The sequence below is a fragment of the Bos grunniens genome, chromosome 3, assembly GCF_055505025.1.
Source record: "Bos grunniens cultivar Pamir isolate PY7600 chromosome 3, Bosgru_T2T1.0, whole genome shotgun sequence".
NCBI classification, from domain to species: domain Eukaryota; kingdom Metazoa; phylum Chordata; class Mammalia; order Artiodactyla; family Bovidae; genus Bos; species Bos grunniens.
The window spans coordinates 23,928,315-23,940,514 of record NC_141167.1 but is presented as its reverse complement, the minus strand read 5'-3'; the positions used below and the strand labels follow the sequence as shown (position 1 = coordinate 23,940,514).

At 46.4% G+C, this 12,200-nt stretch overlaps 1 protein-coding gene across 15 annotated transcripts in view; it reads left to right on the top strand.

Annotated features, from left to right (window-relative positions):
• Positions 1-12,200, top strand: part of LOC147375312 (BEN domain-containing protein 5) — a 1,469,512-nt gene that overhangs the window by 1,197,723 nt on the left and 259,589 nt on the right. The window contains exon 1 of one of the 15 annotated variants that reach the window (XM_086387454.1): positions 6,396-6,814. The exons of 11 other annotated variants lie outside the window; for them this stretch is intronic. Coding sequence is in view for 2 of the 4 variants with exons in the window: in XM_086387401.1 (XP_086243527.1) it covers positions 6,589-6,814 (226 nt within the window). In the remaining 2 variants the exon portion in view is untranslated. Of the gene's footprint in view, positions 1-6,395; positions 6,815-12,200 lie in introns of those variants that run through there. 3 more of the 15 variants (XM_086387401.1, XM_086387444.1, XM_086387424.1) reach the window with 3 other exon arrangements.

Below are 12,200 nucleotides of genomic sequence, written 5' to 3'. Positions count from 1 at the left end.
AGTTCACGGTTCATGTACTGTTGAATCCTGGCTTAGAGAATTTCGAGTATTACTTTGCTGGCGTGTGAGATGAGTGCAATGAGTAGTTTGAACATTCTTTAGCATTGTCTTTCTTTGGGACTGGAATGAACACTGCCCTTTTTTAGTCCTGTGGCCACTGCCGAGTTTTCCAAATTTTGCTGACATATTGAGTGCAACACTTTCATAGCATCATCTTTTAGGATTTTAACTAGCTCAGTTGGAATTCCATCACCTCTACTAGCTTTGTTCACAGTGATGCTTCCTAAGGCCCACTTGACTTCACATTCCAGGATGTCTGGCTCTAGGCGAGTGACCACACCATTGTAATTATTCGGGTGGTGAAGATCTTTTTTGTATAGTTCTTCTGTGTATTCTTGCTACCTCTTCTTAATATCTTCTGCTTCTGTTAGGTCCATACAATTTCTGTCCTTAATTGTGCCCAACTTTGCATGAAAAGTTCCCTTGGTAGCTCTAATTTTCTTGAAGAGATCTCTAGTCTTTCCCATTCTATTGTTTTCCTCAATTTCTTTGCATTGATCACTGACGAAGACTTTCTTACCTCTCCTTGCTCTTCTTTGGAACTCTGCCTTCAAATGGGTATATTTTTCCTTTTCTCCTTTGCCTTTTGCTTCTCTTCTTTTCTCAGCTATTTGTAAGGCCTCCTTAGACAAACATTTTGCCTTTTTGCATTTCTTTTTCTTGGGGATGGTCTCGATCACTTCCTCCTGTACAATGTTGCAAACCTCTGTTCATAGTTCTTCAGGCACTCTGTCTATCAGATCTAATCCATTGAATCTATTTGTCACTTCCACTGTATAATTGTAAGGGATTTTATTTAGGTCATACCTGAATGGTCTAGTGATTTTCCCTACTTTATTCAATTTCAGTCTGAATTTGGCAATAAGGAGTTCATGATCTGAGCCATCTTCGGCTGCAAATAATATAATCAATCTGTTTTCAGTATTGATCTTCTGGTGATGTCCATGTGTAGAGTCTTCTCTTGTGTTGTTGGAAGAATGTATTTGCTATGACCAGTGCATTCTCTTGGCAAATTTCTGTTAACCTTTGTCCTGCTTCATTCTGTACTCCAAGGCCAAATTTGCCTGCTACTCTGGGTATCTCTTGACTTCCTACTTATGCATTACAGTGTCCTATAATGAAAAGGACATCTTTTTTGACTGTTAGTTCTAGAGGGTCTTGTGGGTCTTCACACAACCATTCAACTTCAGCTTCTTCAGCATTACTGGTTGGGACATAGGCTTGGATTACTGTGATATTGAATGGTTTGCCTTGGAAATGAACTGAGATCATTCTGTCATTTTTGAAATTGCACCCAAGTACTGCATTTCAGACTCTTTTTGTTGACTCTGAGGGCCACTCCATTTCTTCTAAGGGATTCTTGCCAACAGTAATAGATATAATGGTCATCTGAGTGTGTCACTTTTCAAACAAACATTTCAGAGCCCTGTGTATTCTCCCTGAAAATAGTATCTAGGATTTGCTGAGCAATTTCTTTGTGACTACCATGTTACCTAAAAATCTTCCAACTCAGACATGCTCAACATGGTCTGATTTTAAAATAATCCAGAAACTAATAAAGAAAACATTTCCCAGGTCCCATCCCCAGACCAATTGTATCATAGGATGTTGGGGGACAGGACCTGGGAGTGGCATATTTTTTATGTTCCCCAAGTGATTCTGATACACAGAAAAAGTAAAAACTCCTGTCCCAGTTCTCACAATACATTCAGAAGATACATATTATTGGCCTCATTTTATGGGTAAGGAAACTGAGGAAGGCAAACTGTCTTGCCCAAAGTTACAGCAAAGGTCTGATTCTAAAGTCCACATTCCTTTGGCCCTCCAGGTTGTCACCTACATGACAAGTTGGCATTCCCTCTAACTCCAGGCAGTGTTCACTGGCCTTTGAGGTTGTTCTCAACATACAAGTCCTCTCTTTCCTTCCTTCCCCCTGTCTCCTGTCCCTCTCCTCCCCTGCCTAAAACCCCACTGTCAGACTCAGCCAGACTTCACCATCAGGAGTTCACACAGATATACTGTGTTTATACCACCGTTTTGGTGATAGTAGCAGTTCAGGGTAATGCCCAGCATGGGCCTCCCAACAGTCCCAGATCCTCCCAGCCATGTGTCAACATTCCTTCCTTGAATCAGCCTGAAAAGACAACGGCCCTGAGCTCATAGCACAGCAAGTTGTTTTTCTGGACAGAATTTTTAAAAAAAAAATTTTTTTTTTTTAAGCAAAGACTTAAAAAGTCAAATTAAATATCACAGGGGGGAAAAAAGGCAAAATCATGAAAAAATGTGGTCAATCATTAGCAGAGAGGTTGAAAAGACACGCTCCAGTTGCTTTAAAAACTCACAGAACCCAGGTCTCCTTAAAATAGTTTTGCAAAGTACATTGAGAATTCCATGCAGTAATATGAAACATAAGTCCCCCTGCTGCCACTGATCATGCTTCAGCTGGCTAAACTGAAGGAGCTTGACATTAACCCAAGGCTCTGCAAAGCTCAACAGGAAAGCGCGAGGAGACACAGTCGCAAAGCTGCCCCAGATGTGTACATTTTCTGCTCCATTAAAGTAACTTGGAAGAGAGGCAAAGTACATTTGGCTGGTAAGAAGAGAGAGTCAGGGGAGGAGCAGGGAGAAGACAGGCAGCCTCATCGTGGGCCTCCCACTCCCCAGTCCTGCTTCCCCCCAATCCTTAGCGACACCATTTCTAATCCAAAATGTCTAAAATGCAAATATGACCACAGGCTTTCCAGGATTCCCCAGAGCCAAACTCTTCGGCCAGTTTTCTTAACTCTATCATGAGGTTCATAATACCCACTTCAAAGGTTCAGTGTGAAATTAATTGAAATCATATATACTTGGTGGCTGGCATAAGCTTTGGAGGAAGAAAAGTAGATATCACAATTATCATCACTGAAACCGGGTCATATGAGGAAAGACAGGTGAAGGAAGTGAAGATGTCTGGGCAGAAGACAAAGATCCTAATGAGATAGGATCCCAAGTTTTTCCATATCTGATGGGCTGGCATGAGAGTCTTGGTGGTGAACTTAGTATGACAGCTACAGGGGGAAAAGTTCTGCATCAGTGTAAGTCTGAAAGACCTTTCTAACAGTCGGTAGTGTCCCAAAGATAAGGGGTGCTGGTAAACTTCCTAACATTAGAACCATATAAGAAGTGTTTGGATGACCGTTTAGCAGGGATACTGAAGAGGAGGTTCAAACATGATTTGGTCGAACAGGACATTTTTAACCACCTCTTTTAAGTCTGAAATATGTACTTTTGAACTCTCTTTGTTTGCCAATCACTGAATCATCAACATCTTGAGTTTCTGGTATGTGTAAAGCCTGGGGCAACAGTCCCTGGATCAAAGAGGTACTCTGACTCCAGTTTTCACTAGGACGAAGGATACACACTTAGTAGGTTCCCTAGAAGCTGTGTTAAAAGACTATGTGATACATACAGGAAGCAGAAACTCTGCTTGTCTTTCTGTTGCCTTTAGGCTGCTGAACGCTGTCTCTTTGAACATCCTGTTCATGCCATTCCTTCTCTAGAATCCATTCTGTGCACCTGCAAGAAAACGTATTGAGTCCAGGTTTACTCTGTTGGCTTCCATGTAATTATTTGTTCTTTTCTTCTTTCTGGGTTCTTGGAAAATGAAACTGCCCCCTTAAGAGAACTATTTACACTGATTTAGGTGGAGAATTTGTTTGAACCTGACAGTGCAGTGGTACTTAATATGTTCGTGGATGTGTCTGTCTCACAAAGAGAGCAATCATGATGGGCACATTGGTTACTGGGAATGGGAAAGACAGCTGAGATTCAGCTCCAACTCTGAAAAGATGGGACAGATGTTCAGCAAAAGCATGCAAGAAGTTTGTTATTCATGCGGTGTCTTTCTTTAATGCCTTTGTTTCTCCCCAGTTCTGCGCTAGGATGCTGAGGTTACCCAGCCTTTTTGTCACCCCCGCACCTCCAGAGAGCTCATTCTAATGAGGGAAGATAAAATGTGATGGACAAAATAGTAGAAACTGCCTATGCTTGAGGAGAGAGAATGGTTGGGGAAGCTTCACAGAGGAGGAGACTTGTGCACTGGCCTTCAGGGGAGAGTAAGGTCACTGTGTACTCCGGGGAGGAAGAACTCCCCAGGATGAAGGCAGAAAACGCACAGAGGCTTGAGATCCTGATAAAACATGCTCTCTTGGAAGATGTCAAATAGTTTAATGTGTCTGAAATGTACTGGAATGTCCAGAAAGGTGATAAGAGATGAGACTGGTAATGTACTTTGAGGTCACTCTCATCTAGATGGGCTAGGAGGTTGGCCAGGGTGCTACTTGACATTATTTTGCAAACATAATTTGGAGTTTCATGGTATTTCATTTAATATGGCCAGCTCTGCATGATTCATCTTTTAAATCAGAAATCTTGCTACGCATTACTTCCCCTTGACCACCATAGGAATGTATTCTTAAAATAAAAACGCATGCAAGATCAGTCCAAACAAATCATAATCATGAAGGTAAACCTGCTGGAACAATTCAGAGTGGCTCCTCTTTTTTCCACAAGTATGTGGGGCAACAGAGGCATCCATACAACATGTGGTCCTATCTGTGTGTACATCAGAGGCTCCGTTTAAGGGAAGTCAATCTGACCTGTACAGTTGGATCTGGGGAGAACGTGTTGATGGGGTTTTTGGCTTACCTACTTAATCCTTCATGTAGCTAATCTGAAATGTGAGCATAGTGCTTTTTAAAAAAATAATGTTTAATGCTTTCTGATTATAAAGTAATACCTGCTTATTGGGGAAAATAGTTATATAAACATAAACACACAAAGGAAAACAAAGTCACCCACGACTACTAAGAAACATTGTGGCACATTTATTTTGCTTTTTTCTTACAGGTTGAGTTCATTAAAATGAATTTTTTAAAATATATAATATGTAATTCAGTCTGCCATCTCCATTCAACATTCCTCTACGAGAACACTTTTCTCACTGTAACATAATTACTTATACTTTCTTAATACTTTCCGACCAGACTGTGTTTCCAGGACAGAGGAGGGTTATTCATAGTAACCTGATTTCAGCACAGAAATCCAAAATCAAGACTCAGGCTCTTGTACACTGTCTAACACTGCAAGAGATCCAGGTGTTTATCCTGTGTGTTTTCCTCTCTCTACCACCAGCCCTTAGCCCAGAATCTGGCATGTGGTGCATACCCAATGAATACTGGTTGCTTGAATAAATGGGTATGAGTGGATGGCTGGGTGAATGTGGATTTTTAATTATTATTATTTTCCACCCAAAATTCACTGAGCCCCTACCAAGTGCCAAGTTTGTGCTAAGCAATGGGAATATAAGTAGCCACACTGGATACCAAGTCCACCCCCTCAGAGGCCTCAATGTGAGGATGCTGTCCCCCTCTAACGTGGGATGAGGTTCCTATGAGGAACAGCCCCAGTCAGCCGTCTTTAGGCTGATGGTGTTCATACTTTTCCGGGGGACACAAGCCCCTCCAGGCTCCCTTCTGCCTGTGACACTGGGGACAGAGCAAAGACTGCTGTTCCACAGAGTCCCGTTCCTGAACTCCTTGAGGTGCCCCAGAAATGCTCAGCTAGCCCTGGGTTTGCCTTCCCCAGAACAACCCTCCCCTCCCTGCTCATTCCAGCAGGTTCCAGTTTAGAGACCCGAATGCTGTGGAGGGGACCTCACTGCTGGAAGACTACAGGGGAGAGAGGCTACCCTGCTCCTTCCAGCTGAGAGGGGCCCTAGATAAACTCTCCACCATCCCAGCCAGCTGGTCCAACTGGAAATCCCAGATAACCCCAGTTTCTGGTCAGAACTAGTTTGGTAGCACAGGGGGAATGACTGACCCTCCCCACAGGGGAGCTGGCCATTTCTGCCAAAAAGAAAAAGAAAGTGAACTAAAGGAGTTGAGGGGAGTGCTTAGAATTATTTGAAATACTCCAAAATTCTGCTTGCTTGCAAGTGCGAGTTTACACTTCGGGATGCAAACAAGCTTGCCCCTCGCCCTACATTTCTTCCCTCACACTCTCCTCTCCTTTGCAGTGCAGTTTTGCTGCCATGCAATTTGGTTTGTAGCGCGATTGTTGAAGCGGCGAATCCAGCATGCAGCGCGACTCTGATGATTAGTCAATGCATTTTTTTTTTCCCTCCCGCAAGGCTATTGTTATTATCATTATTGCAGTGCAGTCTCTCGGCCCTTTCCCCTTCCCTCGGCGAATCGCACTCCGGCTGTGATTGCTCGGGTCTGACTTCGCGAGTGGCGGTGCGCTTCCAAACCCCCTCCTCCGCCCCCCGCCCCCCGCCCCCCTCCCTCCCGGTTCCGCGCCCAGGCGAGAGCAGCCGATTGGCAGAGCGGGGCTTTCAGGAACAATAACAGCGGGGGGAGCCCGGGCCCTGGGGAGCCGCCCCCGCCCCCGGCCAGGCCGCGCGGCTCGCGCCCCGCGCCGGGTCCCCACCTCCGCGCCCGCCCCGCGGGCTCACCGGCCGAGCGGGGCCCGCCCCCCGCGCCCACCATGTACGCCTTTGTGCGGTTCCTGGAGGACAACGTCTGCTACGCGCTGCCCGTGTCGTGCGTGCGCGACTTCAGCCCCCGCTCGCGGCTGGATTTTGACAACCAGAAGGTGTACGCCGTGTACCGGGGCCCGGAGGAGCTGGGCGCTGGGCCCGAGAGCCCCCCGCGCGCCCCCCGCGACTGGGGCGCGCTGCTGCTCCACAAGGCCCAGATCCTGGCGCTGGCAGGTGAGCGAGGGGGCCGGGAGGGACCCGGGGGCCGGGAGGGACCCGGGGGCCGGGCGGGGGCCGGGAGCCGGGGAGGGGGCCGGGGGGAGCCGCTGCTCGCTCCGGCCCGCTCCTCCCGTCCCATAGGCTTTTCTTTGTGGGGAACGGGGTGTCTAGAAGGCCAGACCAGTTAAAAATACGGGATGGTCCCCTTTGTCTTCCCCGCCTCCCGGACAACTCGCGCGCTGTCAGTCTGTCTCCGTGTCTGTCCTACTCTTTCTGTTTCTGTTCTCTGGCTACTTCACTTTCCCTTTCTCTCTCTGCCTGTTTGCACCTTCATTTCTCTCCCACCTTCTCTTTTCCTCTGTCTCACTTCCTTGCCTCTCTGCTGTTTCAGTCTCCTTAAGTTTCTCTAGCCGGCTGTCTCTCCCTTTAAGGCCCGCAGTACTGCCTGAGGAGGCAAGGCTTGATATTGTTAGACTCTTCCAGGTGGGAGTCCCTCTTCACAGAGGAGAGCTATGACATCCTAGTCCCATCCGGGCGGTCCCTGGATGGGATGAAGAGGCCTTGATTACTGGGTACTGGGTGCCTCTCTCCTGCCCCTCCCTGAATAGGTGCAGAGGTAAAGAGTTAGTGGCACTTAGCATCCCTCAGCCTCCACACCTCTTTTGAATCTCCCAGAAGGCTCCTCGAGTAAGAACTGAGGGCCAGGATAAGACTAGACTTTCCATTCCTGCTTTCCCAGGGCCCTGAGAAATAGGTAAGGCAGGTGGCGCATCCCCATTTGACAGGTGAGAATGCTGAGGTTCAGTTAGAGTTGGACAAGAAACCAGCCCCCTAGTCTCCTTCACCAAGTTCCTTCTGCCATACTGAAGCACCTTTTCCTTTGTAAAGTCAGCAGATCCTCTTTCACAGCCAGTTCTAGGAGGCTTGGGTACAGACAGGAGTAGAAGAGGGAAGTGTCCCTTCTGTTTTGGGGAGCAGCCTTCTAGCTATTCCTGGTAAGTAAGGAGGGTGTACCTCAGACTGAGCAGACAGTAAGCCCCCCTGCCCTCCAGTGCAAAGAGAAGACCAGGGATGAGTTGATATTGCTGGTGTTTTGTAGTTTGAGACCTTTCCTATCTTTTCCAACTTCCTTAGCTTTCTTCATTTAGCTTAAAAGATTAATTCAGCATTTATCATATTTAAATTTGGCAAGTAAGGAAACTGTGGCTTGAAACAGAGAAGTGACTTTCCAAGGGTCTCCTGGCAAATTAGCCGTACATTAGAGCTCTAGTTCATGTTCCTTTCCATCACCCCCTGTTGCCTCTGGAAAGTAGGTTTGCCAGAGTTGTGGAGTGGAAGAAAAGCTGGAAACAGATGAGCACCTGGGGCCCTTTTGGCAGGACTGTGCCCTTACCACCTCTCTGACACGCCCTGGGACGCAGTGGTATAAACCCACCCTTAATACCGGGGCATGCCTGGGACCAGAAAAACAGAATGAAGGAAAGTATGCAGAAAAAAGGGAAACCTTTGTAGTTGATGAGGTTTTGTTTTGTTTGCTTGGTTTTAATTACCTGAGGGAAGGGATTTGGAGATTTTTTTCCCCCAGGAGTACAGAATTGCCCTGGGGAAGTTATAACTAGGTTGTAACCATTGCTTCCCCTTGACTTTAAGAAAAGAAAGCATGCTCTTGATGAGTCTGTTATACTCTTAGATCTGGAAGGGCCCTAGGAGAGAAATGGTGTATGTCAGAAGGAGTCAGTGGTATGTACATGTTTTAGTGTGGGATGGCTGTTTTCCTCTTTTAGAGATTGTTCATTCATCCATTTATTCATTCAGTAAATATTAACACTGTGCTTGGCTCTTCAAGCACTGTAGAGAGGCTGCTGGAGGAGACAGCAGCCCCCACAGACTCTGATTTTTGAAAATTGACAAAAGTCTTTTTAAGTAAGACAATGTAATCTTCGGTCTGAGGACCATGAATCTTGAATGTATAGACTGTTCATCCTTCCAAGTTGGAAATAACTCTTTGGGATTATTAAAAACAATTAAAAAACCCACAAAACTAGGTAACATCTGGAAATTGGCAGAGTAGATCCAGAGAAGAAGCGTGGTGCCAGCTTGAGCAACGTGAATTGAAAAGCACTTCCCCCCACCTCTCTTCAGTTTTTTTTTTTTTCCCCCTTGAGAAGAGAAAAGGGGCGGGGGGTTGTGGGGAGAAGAGAAAGAACTTGAGGTCTTGAGGTTGGCTAGACCACATTTAGAATTCCAGTCAGCTGGTTAATTTTTGAACTGGGGCTGTTCTTCTGGCTGTAGACCTGATTGGAAGGGCCAGGGTGGGTTTGGGAATTCGTTTATCCTGGAAGAACTCTCCTGTGTGTCTTGAAACCCCATCTTAAATGCCGAAGCTCTGGGAATTGCTTAGAGTGACTTCTTCTTAAAGAGCTCTTCTTCTGGCATGTCCTAGTTGTAAATACAGCTGTGCTGTGGGACCTGATGTGCTTAGGTGAGTCCTCAAGCGGGAGGCAGAGAAGGCTATGTTTTTGTGAATTAGCCATGAGTAATTAATCCCTCCCTGACATCAAAAGTGGGGTTTCAGGGGGGCGGTTTGGGGCTACTTTATGGCTTTTGGTGAGAAGTCTGTTTCATTACTGTTTGCCCAGGCCAACCCAGAGCTGTCTTCAAGTGTACCTCTTCTTGTATCCAGGAAATGTCAAAGCCAACTGCGTTGGGACTTGGCATTTTCTAGCATGTGCTGGTCTACACCATGGTTTCCATGTGTGTCAGACTTCATATATAGCCTTGATTTCAGTTCAAGCGAAAAAAACAAACACAGTCTTTATTGACAGTCTTGCTTTATGCCTGTGCCTTGTCTCTGTTAGTCCTCCACAGAAACCTGTTGGTGGAGATTGCTGTTGTTACCATTCCCATTGTATAGATGAGGACACTGAGCCTTAGAGACTCCTGTGTGGCTGCATAGCTGCAAATGACAAAGCCAGACTCAGTGCCAGGTACCCACTGGGAAGTCTCCTTGGTAAAGTAGCTGATGCTTCCATCAGCCACACAGCAAGCTTGGAAGGAGTAAAAGAAGAGAAAAGAACTGTCTGTGAAGCTTACAGTTCAAAGCAAGTTTTTGAGCTCAAGAACAGTTTTTAGCGCTGAATTTTCAAGCCCCTTCTGCACTTCTCTTCTTCTCTTACCAGCCTCCCTCCTTCAGAGCACACATACCTTCCTTCCTGCTAAGTTACATCTTCCTCAGGAAATCTCAGAAGAGCGCCCATCCTCCTGGTTCACATAACTCAAGACTTGGCTCACCTTTGGACGTGGTCTCATTCGTCACTCTCATTTACTTGCCAAACAGCTTGTGAAAATGAGAGCAACCCATTTGGAGAACTTAACCATTATCCAATGCAATCCAGTCTCCTCCTGGGGCTCATGATATTGAATTTATGTTTTGCTTTTGTTTTTTTTAACAGGGCCAAAACTGGTTTTTTCTAAGCTCCAAGTCTTAAAATACTATGCCATTCTCTCCCAGCACTTTGCTGCACTATTGTTATTCGGGTGTGCTAAATTCCTTTTCTTGTCATGTGTCCCCTTCCTACTTCCTATACCCCAGGCCCCGTGCTATAATGAACAAATGCTCCAGGGCAGCCACAGGTCTGAGGTCCTGGGATTGAAATGGCAGCACAACCCAGGTGAGACCAAAAGTTAACTTTTCAGGCCCTGCCATTTAGGGCTTCTGTCTGTTGGATTGACAAAGAAAAAATGGGCACCATCCTCAGGGTGGTCTTGGGGCCTGACATTTGGCCTAAATAGAGAGAAGCCAGGCACTGCTGGTCAGAGAAAGGGCCTATTCTAGAGGGGCTTTGCAGTTTCTCTTGTACAGCTTTCTAACTTTACCCCCACTGCCCACATCCAGGCCTGCATCAGCTTTTACATCTAAACCAGCATAGCTGTCTTCTAATTGATCACCCTGCCTCAATCTATTTTCCAAATTGCTGCCAGAATAATTTTCTAAGACACAGTCATAGTCAAGTCGCTACTCTGTAGAACTTTCTGTAGCTCCCCGTTGCCTACTGAATGAACTTCAGCTTCTCAGCCTGGGCATTCATAGAGGCCCCAGTGCCACCTCATTTCTGCAGCTTCCCCTAGGCTGCAGATGGTATTTCATACCATCTTGAGAACACACCCTCAGGCACTCCTCAGGCCATCCAGGATGGGTTAATTATTGTGTCAGATGGGCCTCTGCCCATGGAACTCACTTTCAGTGGGAAGGGCAGACACATGGGTGCTTGCAGTCCTGTGAGCTGAGGGCTGTCATGGAGGAATGGATAAATGCGTTGGCAGCACCCTGTTCCACTCTCTGTCCCCATGGGAGACCCTCCTTCCTTGGAGCTCTCTGTTGAGTTGGCTGTTCCTCGCTTATCTGAGCATTCTGTGTCCTGTTTTGGTTAGTCATGATTGTGTCTGTCTTCTTACCAAACGGTGAACTCCTCCAGGACAGGGACCTGCCTTCCTTTTCTCTGCACCTGCAGTGCCCGGCACGGAGTCCACTCCAATCAGCACAAGTTGAACTCGCCAACTTTGGGAAGTCAGGGGCATATGCTATGCTTGGGGAGAAGAAGCAGGGAGAACAAGGACTCTGTAGCAGCAATTTGTTTCAGAGCAGAAACCTGCAGGGAGAAGGCAATGGCACCCCACTCCAGTACTCTTGCCTGGAAAATCCCATGGACAGAGGAGTCTGTTAGGCTGCAGTCCATGGGGTCGCTAAGAGTCGGACACGACTGAGCGACTTCACTTTCACTTTTCATGCATTGGAGAAGGAAATGGCAACCCACTCCCGTGTTCTTGCCTGGAGAATCCCAGGGATAGGGGAGCCTGGTGGGCTGCTGTCTATGGGGTCGCACAGAGTTGGACACGACTGAAGTGACTTAGCGTAGCATAGCATAGCATAGCATAGCATAGAAACCTGCAGTGAGTTCTGGAGGTTTCATTCAACTTTGTTCATCTGGAAAAAGTCAGCATTCTATATCTCTCCCTTGACTAGAAGAAACCTCACACTTGGGGGAAGTAGCTTCCAAAGCCACGTTCTTCTTGCTTTGGTAATTTTAGCTCATTCAGGGCTCAGGTCCCAGCTTGGCATTGTCGGTCCAAATAGATCTCTTGCTCCAGAAATGCTTTGGAACTTCTACAAAGTTAGCAGCGAAGCAGGGGACTGGGCGATTTCATATGCAAAGATTGTTGCATGTCATCAGTGGGAGACTGCCAACAAAAGGATCCTTTTTTTTTTTAAAGCAAGTGAAAACTTTTAAGTTTTGACATGTTCTGCTGATGTACATTGGAGCAAAGTTTGGAACTTGCCTATTGTCATCTGTTGCTGATTCTACTGAAATGTTAACCATTGAAAGTTCCTTCTGATGTGATT